At 34.9% G+C, this 15,461-nt stretch overlaps 1 protein-coding gene across 1 annotated transcript; it reads left to right on the forward strand.

The window, feature by feature from the left end:
- Positions 1-580: 580 nt before the first annotated feature.
- LOC111376637 (actin-related protein 2/3 complex subunit 4) lies at positions 581-12,251 on the forward strand. The gene is made up of 8 exons (XM_022999607.1): positions 581-679; positions 783-848; positions 996-1,048; positions 1,787-1,814; positions 3,978-4,052; positions 8,588-8,692; positions 10,212-10,301; positions 11,892-12,251. Exons 1-8 carry the CDS (start codon positions 677-679, stop codon positions 11,979-11,981), a joined length of 510 nt encoding a protein of 169 aa, XP_022855375.1. The 5' UTR covers positions 581-676; the 3' UTR covers positions 11,982-12,251.
- Positions 12,252-15,461: the final 3,210 nt, after the last annotated feature.

Consider the following 15,461-nt stretch of genomic DNA (forward strand, 5'->3'; position numbering starts at 1 on the left):
AGTTTCAATTGAATACGCCTAAACTTTTTAAATCTCATAAGGTCATTAAAAGTCTTAATTGAATACACCCTCCTAAATTTTTAAATTGTTGGAAAGTTCGAGATAAAACAACTCAGGCTTGTAAGGAAATCGTGCTAGTATAGATTGCCAAGTAAATAACTCGTTTGTAACATCTACAGATGAATATGCTAATTTTTATATCGAATTGTAAATGTCAATAAACTAAATTCGTATTTAAACGCTTACAATCAAGTTTCAAAAACGCTTCAAATATTTCATTAAACAACACTTTCAATGTCTTGAAACCACATCCACGATTTCATTCTTAAGGAAGGTGCATTTGACTAAGTTCATGATAACGACTCACACAACTTAACAAAATCAAGTTGATTCCATTTGAATTTGAATGATCAAATTGAAATAAATAAAGGTTGAATGATCAAATTGAAATAAATAAAGGTTGAATGATCAAATTGAAATAAATAAAAGTTGAATGACCAAAATAAAACAAATCTGTAAATTAGGTGACCTCGCGGATTGCCCGCCTCCGCGCATTTTAGCTGCCCAAGCCTTGAACCCCAAGACGGGAACACAAGCAAATTGTTTAATTAAAACAAAATTATTTGCTTACACGCCAGTGATCGTAGATCTACCTATCTCTTTGCAAGCTCAATTGATGGTCAGTTTTCTTCACATTCTTCACACATTCAATATACTCATTTATGTATAAGTAGGTGTATTTTATTAATCCGTAATTATGAACATTGTTGTTCGTACTGTAGGCGAACACATCGCGATTATATTTAACTTGCATTCGGAACACTCTTGAAGCCGCGATGTGCCTGCAGGTGAATTAATTTGATTTTTATTATTTTTGTATCTCCAAATATTCTGTAGAAACTTAGTCATGATATATATGTTTCTGCCAGATTTAATTAAAAGTTATTTATTTCAATCATTTATTTGAATTTCTCTGTTTTATTCATTTGTTGCAGAATTTTCCTTGTCAAGAAGTTGAAAGGCACAACAAACCGGAAGTAGAACTGAAGTATGTGTTGTGTGTATATGCTTATCAATGTTCAAGCTTTCCTCTTTTTTTTGATGTTTTAAAATGAATTTCTCAAATTAGTCGGGCCAGTAAAGTATTAAAAAAGGGGAAAATAGAAAAAACACATGGGAGTGTTGTGTCATGTGTACAAGTTACACGATCTTCCCTAGCATTTGTACGAAAAAGGAAAATTGGAGTGGATACTAATGCTAATAGATATGCAAATAGCCTTTTATGCATCAGTTGTAAGGCATTGCCCACTTGGAGTGCCTCTTAAATGAGCTTGTAGAAGCTGATCTGTTGCAGAAAGTCCCTGTCATCCAATGATTGAATAGACATTGCAACTTACCACAATATGATATATGACCTCATTTCTCACAATCTTGGTTAATTAATAAATGAGTTATAAGTAATGTATGGTTAGAGTGATTAATCCTTGCATTGGTGTGGCTCAAATATCACTATGAACATGCACAATACAGAATACTAAAAGTTACAATATTTGCATATACAGGCTGTAAGTAAAAGCTGGATGCATTTTCTTATGTGGATTACATGATGCTACCTATCTACATAATATATGCATGTTTTTTTGGATTGACCAATGTTTTTTAATATATCCATTCCACGAAGTCAGGGCATTTTGTGGTTGATAGCATCAAATTCAAATATATTCTCGGTCCAGATATAGTATCAATTATACATGGATGATTTTAACATTTGCATTATGATTTTCAGGACCAGTCCCGAACTTTTACTTAATCCTGTAAGAACTCTTCTTATCTCCATATGCTACGTTTTATCTTTCCACACGTCATCATTTATACTAGGATTTATAAGTTGAATTTTAAACTGTAATTGTTCTTTCATATAATATCACAACATAGTATGTTGATATAAAATGACTTGAAATTGAATGCCTAGGCTTTATCTTTCAGGTTAGGGAGAGGTTGGGTATGGCAAGAATAAAGACTATATAGGATATAGCCATTCATCTCACAATATATGAGCCTTATTTTCCTTGGATGTGACTATTTATACTTGAATTTTATCCATAGAATGATAATCAAGGAACTAGTGTCTCTATTGATCGATATGCATTATTTATGACTGCTAGCTATCCATTATGTAGTCATTTTTACTGGTACTTTTAAGATATTTATGCACATTTCAGTGTTCACATTCCACACGCAAGAGCATATGTTGTCATGATACCATTTATATATAAAAGACACAAGTATGATGCTCTCTAAGAATTTTAAGCTGGATATAATTTTTATAGGATGTATCTAAACTGATTGATGGATTTTAGTTACAACAAGTTTAAGGCAACAGTATTTTACAAATGTAATGGACCTTTTCCTGGTAAATGGTTCAAGGTTACTTTGTGCATGATTTCCTTTCAAGTATTTCCTTCATTTATTGCACAATTTTTTCCTTAACACACCACAATGTAATGAAGGCAAACTTCCTCTAAACCTTATTGATCAACTAAAGAGTAAAGACGAACTTGGCCCAAATCATTCTAATAGTGTTCGGAAACACGACTACTTCGGCAATGTTCTAAGAATTGCCCCATTATATAAAAAATTCAACTTAATTCAGCGATAGTACAAGAGTACAAGTTTCACAGGATTGAAGCTCACAGCAAGATTGCCTTACTTGAGCATATATTTTCTGCAATTTTTCTGCTAGTGATTCCTTCCACCCATGCATAGACTTAAGGTTGAAGTTGTGTAGGTTCTTGCTTATGGTCATGCAGGATGATTGTTTGAATTTGTCCAAGTGAAACTCATTATTATTTCTCATGGGCTTTACTACCCAAATCCAAAAGCTTGGATGGATATATTGCCCGTGGGGTTCAATTTTCTTTTTCTGAACTAGCTTGTATTCAAGATAACTTGATGCATTCTGGCATCATGAGTTTTTTTAGGTATGGATAATGGGGAATGTATGTAAGAGTTTCCGTATGTTGCTCAGATTTCATATTGAAATCTAGTAATCCACTATTTTGACTAATGCATTCGAGAAGACTATTGAGGGATGGTTTTGGAGTCATCAATAATGCATTACCAAATACCTGTTCAAGGACCTCTAAAGCATTTAAGAATTGTTGAGGCCACAGATATGAGTCTACCTGTATGTTGTCTGAATGCTTTAAGTTTGTTTCAATGACATCAATTGGCTTGATAGGTAGCTGGGGCCCAAATAGTTGCTTAGGTCTTAATACCCTTTTTCGCTGATGCCTTGAGCGTTCACAAAAGTTAAAAGAGGAAGGGTGATAGATGACTGGTAATTTTGCCCAAATCTGAAGAGTAAGAATAAAGCACTTAGGTCCTAGTTTGCATCTTTTATCAGGATCTGTTAGCAGGAAATAATGAAATGAAATGCTAATAGTCTGGTGGGGCCAACACTGTGAACTTCATCAATTTCCACCTCAACTTCCAAGTCTTAACTGGGAGATGATTAGGTAGAGGGAGTGATGGAGGATTAAGAAGCAAGAATGTCTTGTATGCATGTTTACCCTCGTGTGGGAGAGAGCCATGCAAGTGGTTGGGGTCACATTCTGAATTTCTGAAATTGCATTTATAGCAACCATCTCTTATAGTGCACCAAATCAGAATTTTATGGTCTTTTAGAGCTAAAAATAACTTTAGTCTCCAGAAAAATAAATTTTGGGCCATTTGGCTTTGTCTGTGAGTTAAGATAGAGGCAGCTCGTTGGCCTTCAAGGGTCCTAGTTTTTGTCTCATGTGCTTTCCACCATTTCTTTCTCTCCAGTACTTGAGCATGTTGTATAAATAAAATTATAGTTCAAACGTAAACAAATTTTCTGAGTGGACCTTTGTTTGCTAATATTGTCTACTTTTCATTGATAGTCATATCTCAGTTAAACACCTAAGACTAATTTTTGAACTGCCATCTCTCAGGTGTTGATCTGTAGAAATGAGGCTGAGAAATGTTTGATAGAAACATCTATAAATTCTCTGCGCATTAGTCTTAAGGTAAATTCCAGTTACTTCGCTATATTGATTGATTTTACTTTTCTATTTTTAACTAGTTCATCAACTTTCTCTATGATTTCAGAAAACTCTGCACTTCACCCATATAGTTTCAGAAAGTCTTCCCATAATAATCATGCCATGATGAGAACTTCATGTCTCGTATTCCTAATTTTAACTGTATAATTACATATTGCAGTTTGGTGTCACATGTTAATGTGTTGAGTCCATCTATAAATTATGTTACTTCATCAAAGTCGTATAAAAGATTATTAGGAGCCTGCTTTAAAATACTAGGTGAGATATTTAGTTTTGTCCCGTTCTTGGGAACACATAGTGATATTTCCTGGCAATTGTGTAGGGCGTGGCTGTTATTTTTTCTGTATATTGTCTTGGGAGATGGGATGGGTATGTGATTGTCTCTCTAAAGTGGATTTTAAGGAAGGGTATGGAAGGTCTATGGAGGAGGAAGTCAGAGATGATGGCATTAAAATTCAAATGCACAAATATATTGTAGAAGTTGTGACAACTCTAATTTCATAGAGCCTAAACTGGTGAGAATAGGTAAGGAGTGTTAATAAAGTTAAATAAAGATTATGAAGATCATTGAAGATTACGGCTATATTATAATTACATTGTATCGTCAGACCGTTGAGTTTTGGTTGCTCGGATGATGAGTTAGAGTTTTGGATTCTCAAAGGAATATCATTTATGAGTTTTTTTTAGAGTAGCTATTCCGTGGGATATCTCTCAACTATAGCCCTTGGTTAGCGATATATTGCTGGATTTTTGGCCGATGTATTGGCATTAGAGCTTTTATCAGAACATAAATTATGTGTTCGACTGAATTCTCCCGACAGATAGAGCTCACTGTGTATATCGGCACACTTCGTGAATTTCTTTTGAAAGTTCTTCTTGGGGTGTGAATTCTCTGGAGTGGCTTTGGAATGTTCTTGGAATAGTTCTTGGTTGTTTTTGCACTTTTGTTGTTCTTGGTTTCTCATCGTTACTAATTGTCGTAGATGATTGTGATAAGTTTCAGGAGCTGGTATTGGGAATTAATGAGACAATTAGCTGAATGATTGATTGTATTACTAAGCAAGGGGTTACAATGTGAAAGCAATTACAAAGCCATTCGAGAGGGCTATATCTCTCCTACTTCTTACTCAATTTCCTACCTGCCTAAAAGCTTATTTCTCTACTGTTTATATAGAACTTCCTGCCCAAGTAACTGATTCTATTTTGGCCACTTGATTTTGTTACTGCTCTCCCGCCACTTGGAGCTACCACCTTCTCATGTCTTCTAGAATATTTGAATCTAATGGGAGGCTTATCAGATTACTTTGATTTGGATTTCTTCTTCGCGGGTAGAAGTGTTGTCACCGTCATAGATTCATGATTGCAACAGGCATCAATTTGAGGGGGATGTTAATAAGGTTAAATAAAGATTACGAAGATCATCGAATATTACGGTTATATTATAATTATATTGTACTATATATAGATAGATTGCTTTTACCATATTTAGTTTGATGGTAGCCTTGTTCAATGCTCTGTAATCCACGCAAAACCGCCAGCTCCCATCCTTCTTCTTTACCAATAGCACGGGGCTCGAGAAAGGGCTAGTGCTCGGCTGAATGATTCATGCCTCCAACATTTCCTGTGCCAACCGCTCAATCTCATTTTTCTAGATGTGTGGGTAACGGTAAGGTCGAACATTAACTGGTTCAATCCCGTCCCGTAGGTGGATGGAGTGATCGACGTCCCGCATTGGTGGCAGTGTCTTGGGAGTCTCGAAGACTTGCTAATGCCGTTTTAACACTTGTAGGATTTCTGCAGGTAGCCTAGTCGCCCCTTCCTTCTTCTCTGAGGGGGTTGCAAATTACACAATTCCACCACCACACCTGCCCCTTCCTGTCGAAGGGCCTTCATCAGTGATTTTAGCGACACTCCTGTTCGGCTCAGCTTCGGGTCGCCTTTTAAGCTCCTTACCACCTCCCAACTGAAATCGCATAGTAAGTGATTTCCAATTGACTACCATTTCGCCCAGACTACTTATCCACTGCATACCCAATATTATATCTGTGTTTCCCAGTTCGAGGGGTAAGAAATCCTCAATTACAGTAAGCTCTTGCATCTCTAACTTCACCCCCTTACAAATGCCCTTCCCTTTGACCGATTCCCTTGAACCCAGTACTACCCCATAGTGCGAAGTCGCCGTGGTCGGAATCCCCATCCTTCGAACCAATCCCAATGATATGAAATTATGAGTTGCCCCACAGTCTATTAGCACAGTAACCTTCTGCCCTCCACCTTCATTGTTCCCGGTGTTGTCAACCCTACAATCGAGTTAATTGAGAGCTCCACCTTCTCTGTGACCTCCAGCGGCACCTCTCTTTTCCCAACCTCTTCCTCTTCGTTGTAATCATTCTCTTCAACCAGTAGGACACGCAGCTCTTTATTCTTGCATTGATGGCCAACCGTGTACTTCTCATCACATTTGAAACATAGCCCCTTATCCTTCTTGGCTTGCCATTCAGCGTCAGTCATCCGCTTCGTTGGAAATTCCCATCGGTGGATCGTGGGCTTCTCTCCCACGGTCACGGTTCTGGTGGGGAAGGTTTCTAGCTTTTTCCAATCTCCCCGATTTGCTATTAAATTAGTCTTAGGAGACTTTTGGGTCATGGACCCCCTCAATTGGAGAATCTTGTTTCGGTCCTCTGCTCTTTGTGCAATTTCCATAATGGACCCCAGCCCACTGGGCCTATGTAGGTGGACTTCAGCCCGTATTTCTGGAACGAGCCCATTTACAAAGGTGCTTTCCAGTACTTCTTCAGAAATCCCCACGAGTGGAGCTGCCAGCACTTCGAATTTACGTCGGTATTCTGCCACCGTTCCCTCTTGTTTTACGACTAAGAATTTTTCACAAAGGCTGTCGTCCAGTGTCGGTTGGAAGCGTAGCAGCAAATGCTGGCGAAATTGCTCCCAATTCCGAAATGGGTCCCTCATTTCTGTCCACTGGAGCCCGGATAGAGCATCCCCATCGAGGCACACCCCAATTGCCCCCTTCTTTTCTGATTCTGTTAAGCCATTCACTTCAAAATACCTTTCCGCCCTAAACAGCCAGGCGTTCGGGTTTTCTCCGGTGAATATTGGCATCTCCAACTTTCGAATCTGCCGCCAATTGCTGTCATCCTTCACCGCCTCCAATGGGGCTGTCCCCTTCCCATAGCTGGCCTCGCCTAATTCTTCTGTCCATTTCCCATGTTTCGTATTTCGACGGTTGTTCATAGAACCAGAGTGGTTCTTTAGAAGTTTGGACCGTTTAGCGAGGCTTCCGTCTCCGCTCTCTTCTACCGGGCCGTTAACCATTGTTTTCGGGAGGGCCAAGGATGCCACTGTTTTTTGGGTTGCCTCCATTGTTTGCAGAATGCGGACAATATTTTGAGATAAAAACCCCATAGATTTCTCCAATTCTGGTAAGCGCTACAAACTTGCCTTCACTTCCTCCATCTCCTTTTCCATAATTTTCACTCGACCTTCAGTTTTTTTTTGAGCCATCAGGATCAGTGCTCTGATACTAATTGATAAGTTTCAAGAGCTGGTACTGGGAATTAATGAGACAAATAGCTGAACGATTGATTGTATTACTAAGCAAGGGTTACAATATGAAAGCAATTACAAAGCCATTCGAGAGGGCTATATCTCTCCTACTTCTTACTCAATTTCCTACCTGCCTAAAAGCTTATTTCTCTACCGTTTATATAGAACTTCCGGTCCAAGTAACTGATTCTGTTTTAGCCACTTGATTTTGTTACTGCTTTCCTGCCACTTGGAGCTACCACCTTCTTATGTCTTCTAGAATATGTGTATCTAATGGGGGGCTTATCAGATTGCTCTAATTTGGATTTCTTCTTCGTGGGTAGAAGTGTTGTCGCCGTCATAGATTCATGAGTATAGGCATCAATTTGAGGGGGATGTTAATAAGGTTAAATAAAGATTACGAAGATCATCAAAGATTACGGCTATATTATAATTATATTGTACTATATATAGATAGATTGCTTTTACCATATTTAGTTTGATTTGGTTCTATTTAATGAGAAAACCTCTCACATTGAGAGTCATCGAGTCTTACTGAGTATTATTTAGTATATTTTGACAAGGAGTGTTGGGACAAATCTAACAAGGGACTCCAATTCTCAAGTTGGTACAGAGCATGTCAGTTTATAAACTATCAAGGTAAAAAGGTTATGGTGGTTTGACAAGGAGGATGTACAGCAAAGGTATTTGCTGAGAAGCTGAAAACACTGACAACTTGGCTATGCTTTTTACCTGCAACATTTGGTGCAAGATAAATTTACACGAATTCCAGGAGTATCTTTCTTCAGAATTGTCATAACTGAGCTCAACTTATTATGAAGGATTTTTCAGAGCTCTTGATATCCTTATGGGGCAATGCAGAGCCCTAAAAAATAATACAAAATTCACAAATTTTCATGCCCTTATGTTTGTATTTTGTTGATGTTATTGGATAGGTAAAGCAGGCAGATGAACTTGAAAACATACTGACGAAGAAGTTCCTTAGATTTTTATCAATGAGAGCAGAAGCATTTCAAGTGTTAAGGAGAAAGCCAGTACAGGTACATATTTTTTTTTTCTTTTTTGTTTCAATCTGATGATTTTCTAACTTCATAGCATACTTCAGAAATAAAAACACAGATGTTATAGGAATTGTTGCGGAATGTATGGCCTAACTCATATCTTACGGAAGAAGAAAGTGCACTGACATGAAAAGCAGATGTTACATTGGAGAATCTTCATGGTTTAAGATTAAAATTTCATGCCGGAATAAACTTTGTATCAAATGCACATTTTTATTCTTCGCTATTATTTAATTTTGACAAATGACCATTAGCATTATAGGTTGTATTATGTATAGCAAAATGAAAATGAGAGATGCCTAGATCAGTAAGTATGCTCTAAAAAATTGCTTGCATTAATCATGTTTTTTGATCAATTATTGATCAAAAAACATTGATGTCACCATGTCGTCAAAAGGTTTTGGTTGTTTCAGATTATGTTTTAGCCATCACTATACTTTTCTTCTATGGTCAATATGTCCTCGTAGGTTATTTCTAGAAAATTAGAGCTTAATTTCTTTTTTGATATAAATTGAAATCCTTTAGCGTCAAGTAGTTTATAATTATTTTTTAAAATTCCTCGGAAGAAGCTATCCTTGACTATTCCACAAAAGAAAGAGCTGGTGAACCACGCTAATTCCACTCCAGTTCTCTCAAACAGAGCAAAATAGCTGGCATGAAGCTGCCCCTCTAGAGCGAGGGTGGCCTTTGTCCTCTTAAAGTAGATTTATGGCTCTTAGAATAGAAGTGCGAATAAATGGAGCTTCTAGGACTGTGTTGACTGAATCTCTCTTTGTAAATCTAATTTAATCTAATCTTATTCGTAGACCAAACTTTTACCTATCGTTATCTCCACCACAACACCCTTTCTATTAAATGTGATAGAATACTTAGCCCCTTTTCTCTGTTCTCCCTTCATTTTGCTATACAAGGGCTCCAGGAACGTGGGGATGTAAAAAGTGGAAATTCTGTAAGTACCTGGACACAATTCAATGTGTATTCATCTTGTCTGAGTCTCCCCTCTTATGCATACTCGGTAATTAGTTTAAAGTGTACGAGGAGTCTTTCTCAACATTGTGATTGAAATTACTTTGCCTACATTTCCTCACTTCTTTGTTTTCATTGATGCTCCTAGCTCTCAATGTAATGCTAGAAATTATCAATCCTGGAGTGATTATCTTTTTCGGTATTCTTAAAAATGAGAGCAGACGTGGTGCTTACACTTTGAACAAGTAGCCCTAGGTCATGCTTATTTTTAAATGAATTGTTGAAACTAGGTGTTGGATCTTTAGATGGGAAGGTGCATCCACATCCTGCTAAGTTACGAAGTTCTGTAGAATTTTTATTATTATTATTATTATTATTTTTTTAAGAACTTGCATTTTTCCTTGAGAAAATTAGACATGCATGCAGTGTATGTACACCATAATTTTTTAATTTGTTTTGATTATAGTGTTCATTACCATCACTCTTGTAAGAGTTCATAAATTTGAACTTCTCAATGGCGTAATTTTTTCAGGGTTATGACATAAGTTTTCTTATAACTAATTACCACTGTGAAGAGATGCAAAAGCAGAAACTCATAGATTTTATTGTGCAGTTCATGGAGGTAAGCTTTAAGTTTTGGTGCAATTACCTCTCTAATTTGCAAATGTGCTTGGATAGAGATTCCTTTTCAATGCATATTCGACAAAATATGAGCAATAAAGAATTCGAAAAGTAAGAAGATAGTATTATGGAACCCCAAGTTTCCCTCTGTGAAAAGAAGCTAAATATGTATCATAAGTTATCATGATTGTCCCCTTAAGGACAATCGTTTCATCGACTTATAATTGGGTAGAGAAAACTGGTGCAACTTATTTGTAACTTATGATAATCGAACATGAAGGATCAGAAAATTTACCGTTTAGTAGATACCATTCCCTTGTTAAGTCGATGAGTTGGCCTCTGTTAACATGTATATCCAATTTAATTTGAAGATAGCAAGAAAACTGTCTACCAAACGTGATACCAGTCTTTTTTACCTTCACAGAGCATTAGTGTTTTATGATCTCTTTCTTGTTGTTTTCATCATGCAAGATTTTTTTTTTTTAATTATTATTTTTTTCTTTTTGAAAGTTGCATCGCTATTTCATTTTAATGGGATGCTCAAAAGGTATTGATATTTTTAATTTGCTACATAATATCCTTCGAAGTTACACAAGAATTACTTGTATCTATAGTAGCCGTAAAACCCTCTGATCACCTAATTAACCAATTATTCGAAAGTGCTTTTTGAATTCATCTGAATTATGTGAATTTGTAATATCCAGGAGGCTTGATCCACTGATCTTGAACATCATATCTTGAAGTATGCATAGGCTTTTATTTGGCACAGTAGGATCTCATTTCTCTTTTGTTGGCATATTATTGTCAAGTAGTGCTAATTTTTTTTTTCCCAAGTAATTGAATTTTGGTCCCTGTAGTGTTACAACTTATAGCCAGTTACATAAAATAATGGATCTCGCTACATGTTCATCAAGGTTTACATAATGCCACGTGACATTCTATGCATAATTTTAAAATATGGATCTTGCTACATGTATATTAAGATTTTACATAATATCACATAACATTCTATTATTGGACAATTTAAAGCACAATCAACTTTTTTATCCAATTACTTCCCTCCAACTCATCTTTGGCACTGCTTCTGGACCATCCTATCTGTACAACGAGCATAATTCTAAAACATAGACCTTGATACATGTACATCAAGGTTTATACAATGTCAGATGGCACTCTATTATTGGACAGTTTAAAGTGCAATCAACTTTTTTATCTAATCATTTTCCTCCAGTCCAGCATCGCTTCTGGACCATCCTTTTTTGTACAACCAGCATAATTCTAAAACATGGATCTTGCTACATGTGCATCAAGATTTATATAATGCCATGATACTCTATTATTGGATAGTTTAAAACACAATCAACTTTTTTATCAAATCATTTCCCTTCAACTCATCTTCTGGCACTGCTTCTGGATCATCCTTTCTGTACAACCAATATAATTCTAAAACATGAACCTTGCTATATGTATATCAAAGATTTACATAATGGTTTATATAATGCCACATGGCACTCCGATCCGATCCCGATCCCCCAAAATACATATGCTGCAAGGGTTATTTAATCAACTCCTTTCTTTCTTTGAACGGCAGGATATTGATAAAGAAATAAGTGAATTAAAATTATCCGTGAACACAAGAGGGAGGCTGGTTGCTACAGAGTTTCTGAAGCAATTCATCTGAAGACATGGTTTCTACAAGTCTGAAATTGAGTTATGTTCTTGAGAATATATGAAATGTTTGGTAGCGTAGCACAATCTGGGAAATGAAGTTCTTGAGATTTGACACATGGAGCTAATAAATCTGGTCGTGTAAATTGAATACATTTTAGTTTATAGGTTTTCATTTCCCACACAGCTTGTGATTAATAGATTTGAATTTCTGTTATCGTGAAGTCTTTGCATGAAATGCTCAAGTTGGTACACGGTTATTCATATTCTACCTTGCCGAAGATGAATAATGTTCTGGAATTTTTATTTCATATATCAATTGGTAAGAATTATAGAAGGCAGCGAGGGGAGGGCAGGTTTTGATCACTCTCTAGTCCGAATATTGAAGATGCAGCCACAGAAGACAGAGAGGAATGAGTAATATGGAGTTGGTTTTTTTTTTTTTTTTTTTTTTTGGGGGGGGGGGGGTTTTTGCGATAGACAATTTATTGTTGGATTTAAAGGTTTATAATAATTTCAGAGACACTCCTTTGTTTTTAAAAAAATTACAGAAATCTCCCATATTATTTCAAAGTTTTCAGTTTTGCCCTTGTCACTTATTTTTTATTTTTTTGCAATTTATATTTGTCAAGATCGACCATTCTATTGTTTCTTAGAAATGAATAAAATTTGATACATTTTTTTTAATATTATTTTTGGTATTACGCTTGTCTACCATTGTTCAAAAATTATTATTATTTTTTTCTAAAATTCATTTTCAACTATAAATTCTCATAATAAAATATTTTTCATATAAATTCAAAATTTTTCTTTACTTTTAAATTATACAATTTTCAAAATCCACTATTTCAAAATTAAACTTACTCAAGGAACATTTTTTAATGGGCATCAAACGGGGGCTATGAATAGAACGTCCTAAACCTAATATATTATGAGATGGCAAAATAAACCAACCATTGTCCAAGTCCATCCCAATTATTATTTTTTATTTATATATTATTATATTAAAATCTATTAGGGTTCGTTTGATTGCAAGAATGAAATTTGGGTAAAAAGAAAACGAATTTCAAGAGATTGGATTGCCTAGAAATTCTTTTACTGAAAATTGTCAATTACTGTATTTCATTGGTATAATTTTTTACCTGAAAAATGTTGAAATAAAAGTGTCTTTTCGTATTCTTTTGGCTTTATTTTTCATGAAAATTGTCAATTTAAGAGATATCTTTTTTTTAAAATTGTTCATAGAATTTATTTCCATTGCCAAAAAAAAAAAAAATCCAAGAAAAAAAATATATCCAAAAATCATATATTTTTTGGTGTTCGTTTAAATTTATTTTTCATAAAAATTGTCAATTTAAAGGATATACTCTTTTACAATTGTTTTTAGAATTTGTTTCAATTACAAAAAATAAAATTAAAAATTTATTTATTTATTTATTTTTTTTTTTGTAAGAAAGAAAACATGGAAAAGTCATGAAAGTCAAGAAAATGCTGAAATGGCGGCCGAAGAGGGAAAATCAATTCTCTAGAAAATTTTGTTAATCAAACAGCCCCAAAATGGAAGTTGGAATTTGTTTTCCATTTTCCATGAAAAAAATTGGACTGTCAAACATGGCCTTAGAGATATACACATTAAAAAATTAAATAAATGAGTAAAAGGGGATATATGAATTATAACATGCCGTGGTGGGTCCAGGGGCACTATTTGCATCCTTGTCTAGTCAGGAATTTTGGGATGTGTAGATTAAAATATCTTCATTTATCGTCTAATTTATTTACTAGTCCTAGTCTAATGCGTTGCACGAATGCTGTTTTATTGTGTTTTTATTAGTGTAAAAATTGTGGATGTTAAAAAAAATTATTGAAGATTTATTGCATTATTCAAGAGTTTTAGGAGCATATTATTGTTTCGCTAATGCTCTATCTATAAAATCCCCATGCATGCACTTATGGTTGCAATTAGTTAAATAAACTTAAAGTGATGAGTACTTATATTCTCTAAAAAATCACTATCTTCTAAATCAAAAATAAAAAACTATCCAGTGTATGTGTTTGATTATTTTTATGCAAGTATATGAGAAAAGCTGAATTTATTAGTAATGTCATTATGTTTGAACTATATGAATAGTATGAAATTCTTACCAAATTAAGGAAAATATTGAAGGTCTGCATATATTGTTCTGTTCAATTCAACAATCTATCATTTGCGACTCATCAACTCTCTAAACAATGACCCATTTTCTTTATTAAACTTTCATCAGATGTATCACAAAAGAAATTATAAACAATGGGATCATCAACTGCACACAGATTATAGGAATATTAATTCCAATTAAGCATTAATTGGTCCAATGATTTTTAGCAAAATTAACAAAAATGTCAAATTCAATCGATCAAAAACTACAACTTGTAAGAAATCATCACAGCTAACAAACTTGAAAATGAAACTAGTGGTCTAATATAATTTTTACTCAATTGCAAATTAGTTGCGTGGGGATGAATCCAAGGATATATGAAAAAATCTCTTGGTGGATTAATTTATAGTTGCAAGTTAGTTGTATGGAAGCATGTATGAGATATCCCTACTATATAAAAAGGCCAATGTGTTGCTACTGTAGAAAGAACAGTAGAGTCTTCCATTTCTACACACTGTAGCAACTTTTTTTTCCTTGAGTAAAAACGACGTCGTTTGCCAATTTTTTTATTTTTAATTTTTTACATGTCTGGAGCCAAGATGAGGCTGTCCAGACATGAAAAAAATAAATAAATAAAAAAAAAAAAATATATAAATATTATGATATTTCTGTTTCAATTATATTTGAGATATCTGTATTTTGTGCTTCAATCAATGTGCTTATATTGTATTTGTTCTCTTTGTGCTTATATTGTATATTTGTTCTCTTTGTTTGTTCGATCGTTGACGCATGTTCTTTTGGCCTTATTTTAGTTTGCAGGTAGTGGTGTAGAATGTTTTCAACTTCTCTTTAGTTTGTGATAGCAGTAATATCTAGAGGTTTTTCCTGCGATGATTAATGAGGGGGGAATCTATTTTCATATGATTTGATTTTTCATTTTTCTTGTATAGTGTTGAACTTCGATGTTGATGTTGACGTTGATTTGTTGTACACAAACTCTAGAGTAAACTGGTAAATAAGAGAGTAAATAGAATTGGACGTGGAAATAACAGAATGAAAATACATGAAAATTATTAGAAGAAAGTAAAGAGGTCTCATAGACGTGTCAAACTTCCACCAACATGGTCTTTTTTGTAGACGTTGAACGTTGGGGGTTCACTGTTCAAAAGTTCGAAAACACATGTATCGCCAATTTGTAGTTCTTTTTTCTCTAAAAAAATCTGCCCAGTTTATAGTCATACGTCTTATTAGACCATTTGGTCGCAAATTTGTGCCGAGCTCCCAGTCGTGATGTAAAGAATCATGGATTTGAACACTTCGCAGACCTCTTGGTAGGTGATATCTAGAGAACTGTCTTA

The sequence above is a fragment of the Olea europaea genome, unplaced genomic scaffold (genome assembly GCF_002742605.1).
Source record: "Olea europaea var. sylvestris unplaced genomic scaffold, O_europaea_v1 scaffold1540, whole genome shotgun sequence".
NCBI classification, from domain to species: domain Eukaryota; kingdom Viridiplantae; phylum Streptophyta; class Magnoliopsida; order Lamiales; family Oleaceae; genus Olea; species Olea europaea.

Bases quoted from the DNA above. Each gene is read 5' to 3' on its own strand.
- LOC111376637 (XM_022999607.1), top strand. The intron at 849-995 runs GTGAATTAATTT...CATTTGTTGCAG, and splicing joins AAGCCGCGATGTGCCTGCAG to AATTTTCCTTGTCAAGAAGT. The intron at 10,302-11,891 runs GTAAGCTTTAAG...TTTGAACGGCAG, and splicing joins TTATTGTGCAGTTCATGGAG to GATATTGATAAAGAAATAAG.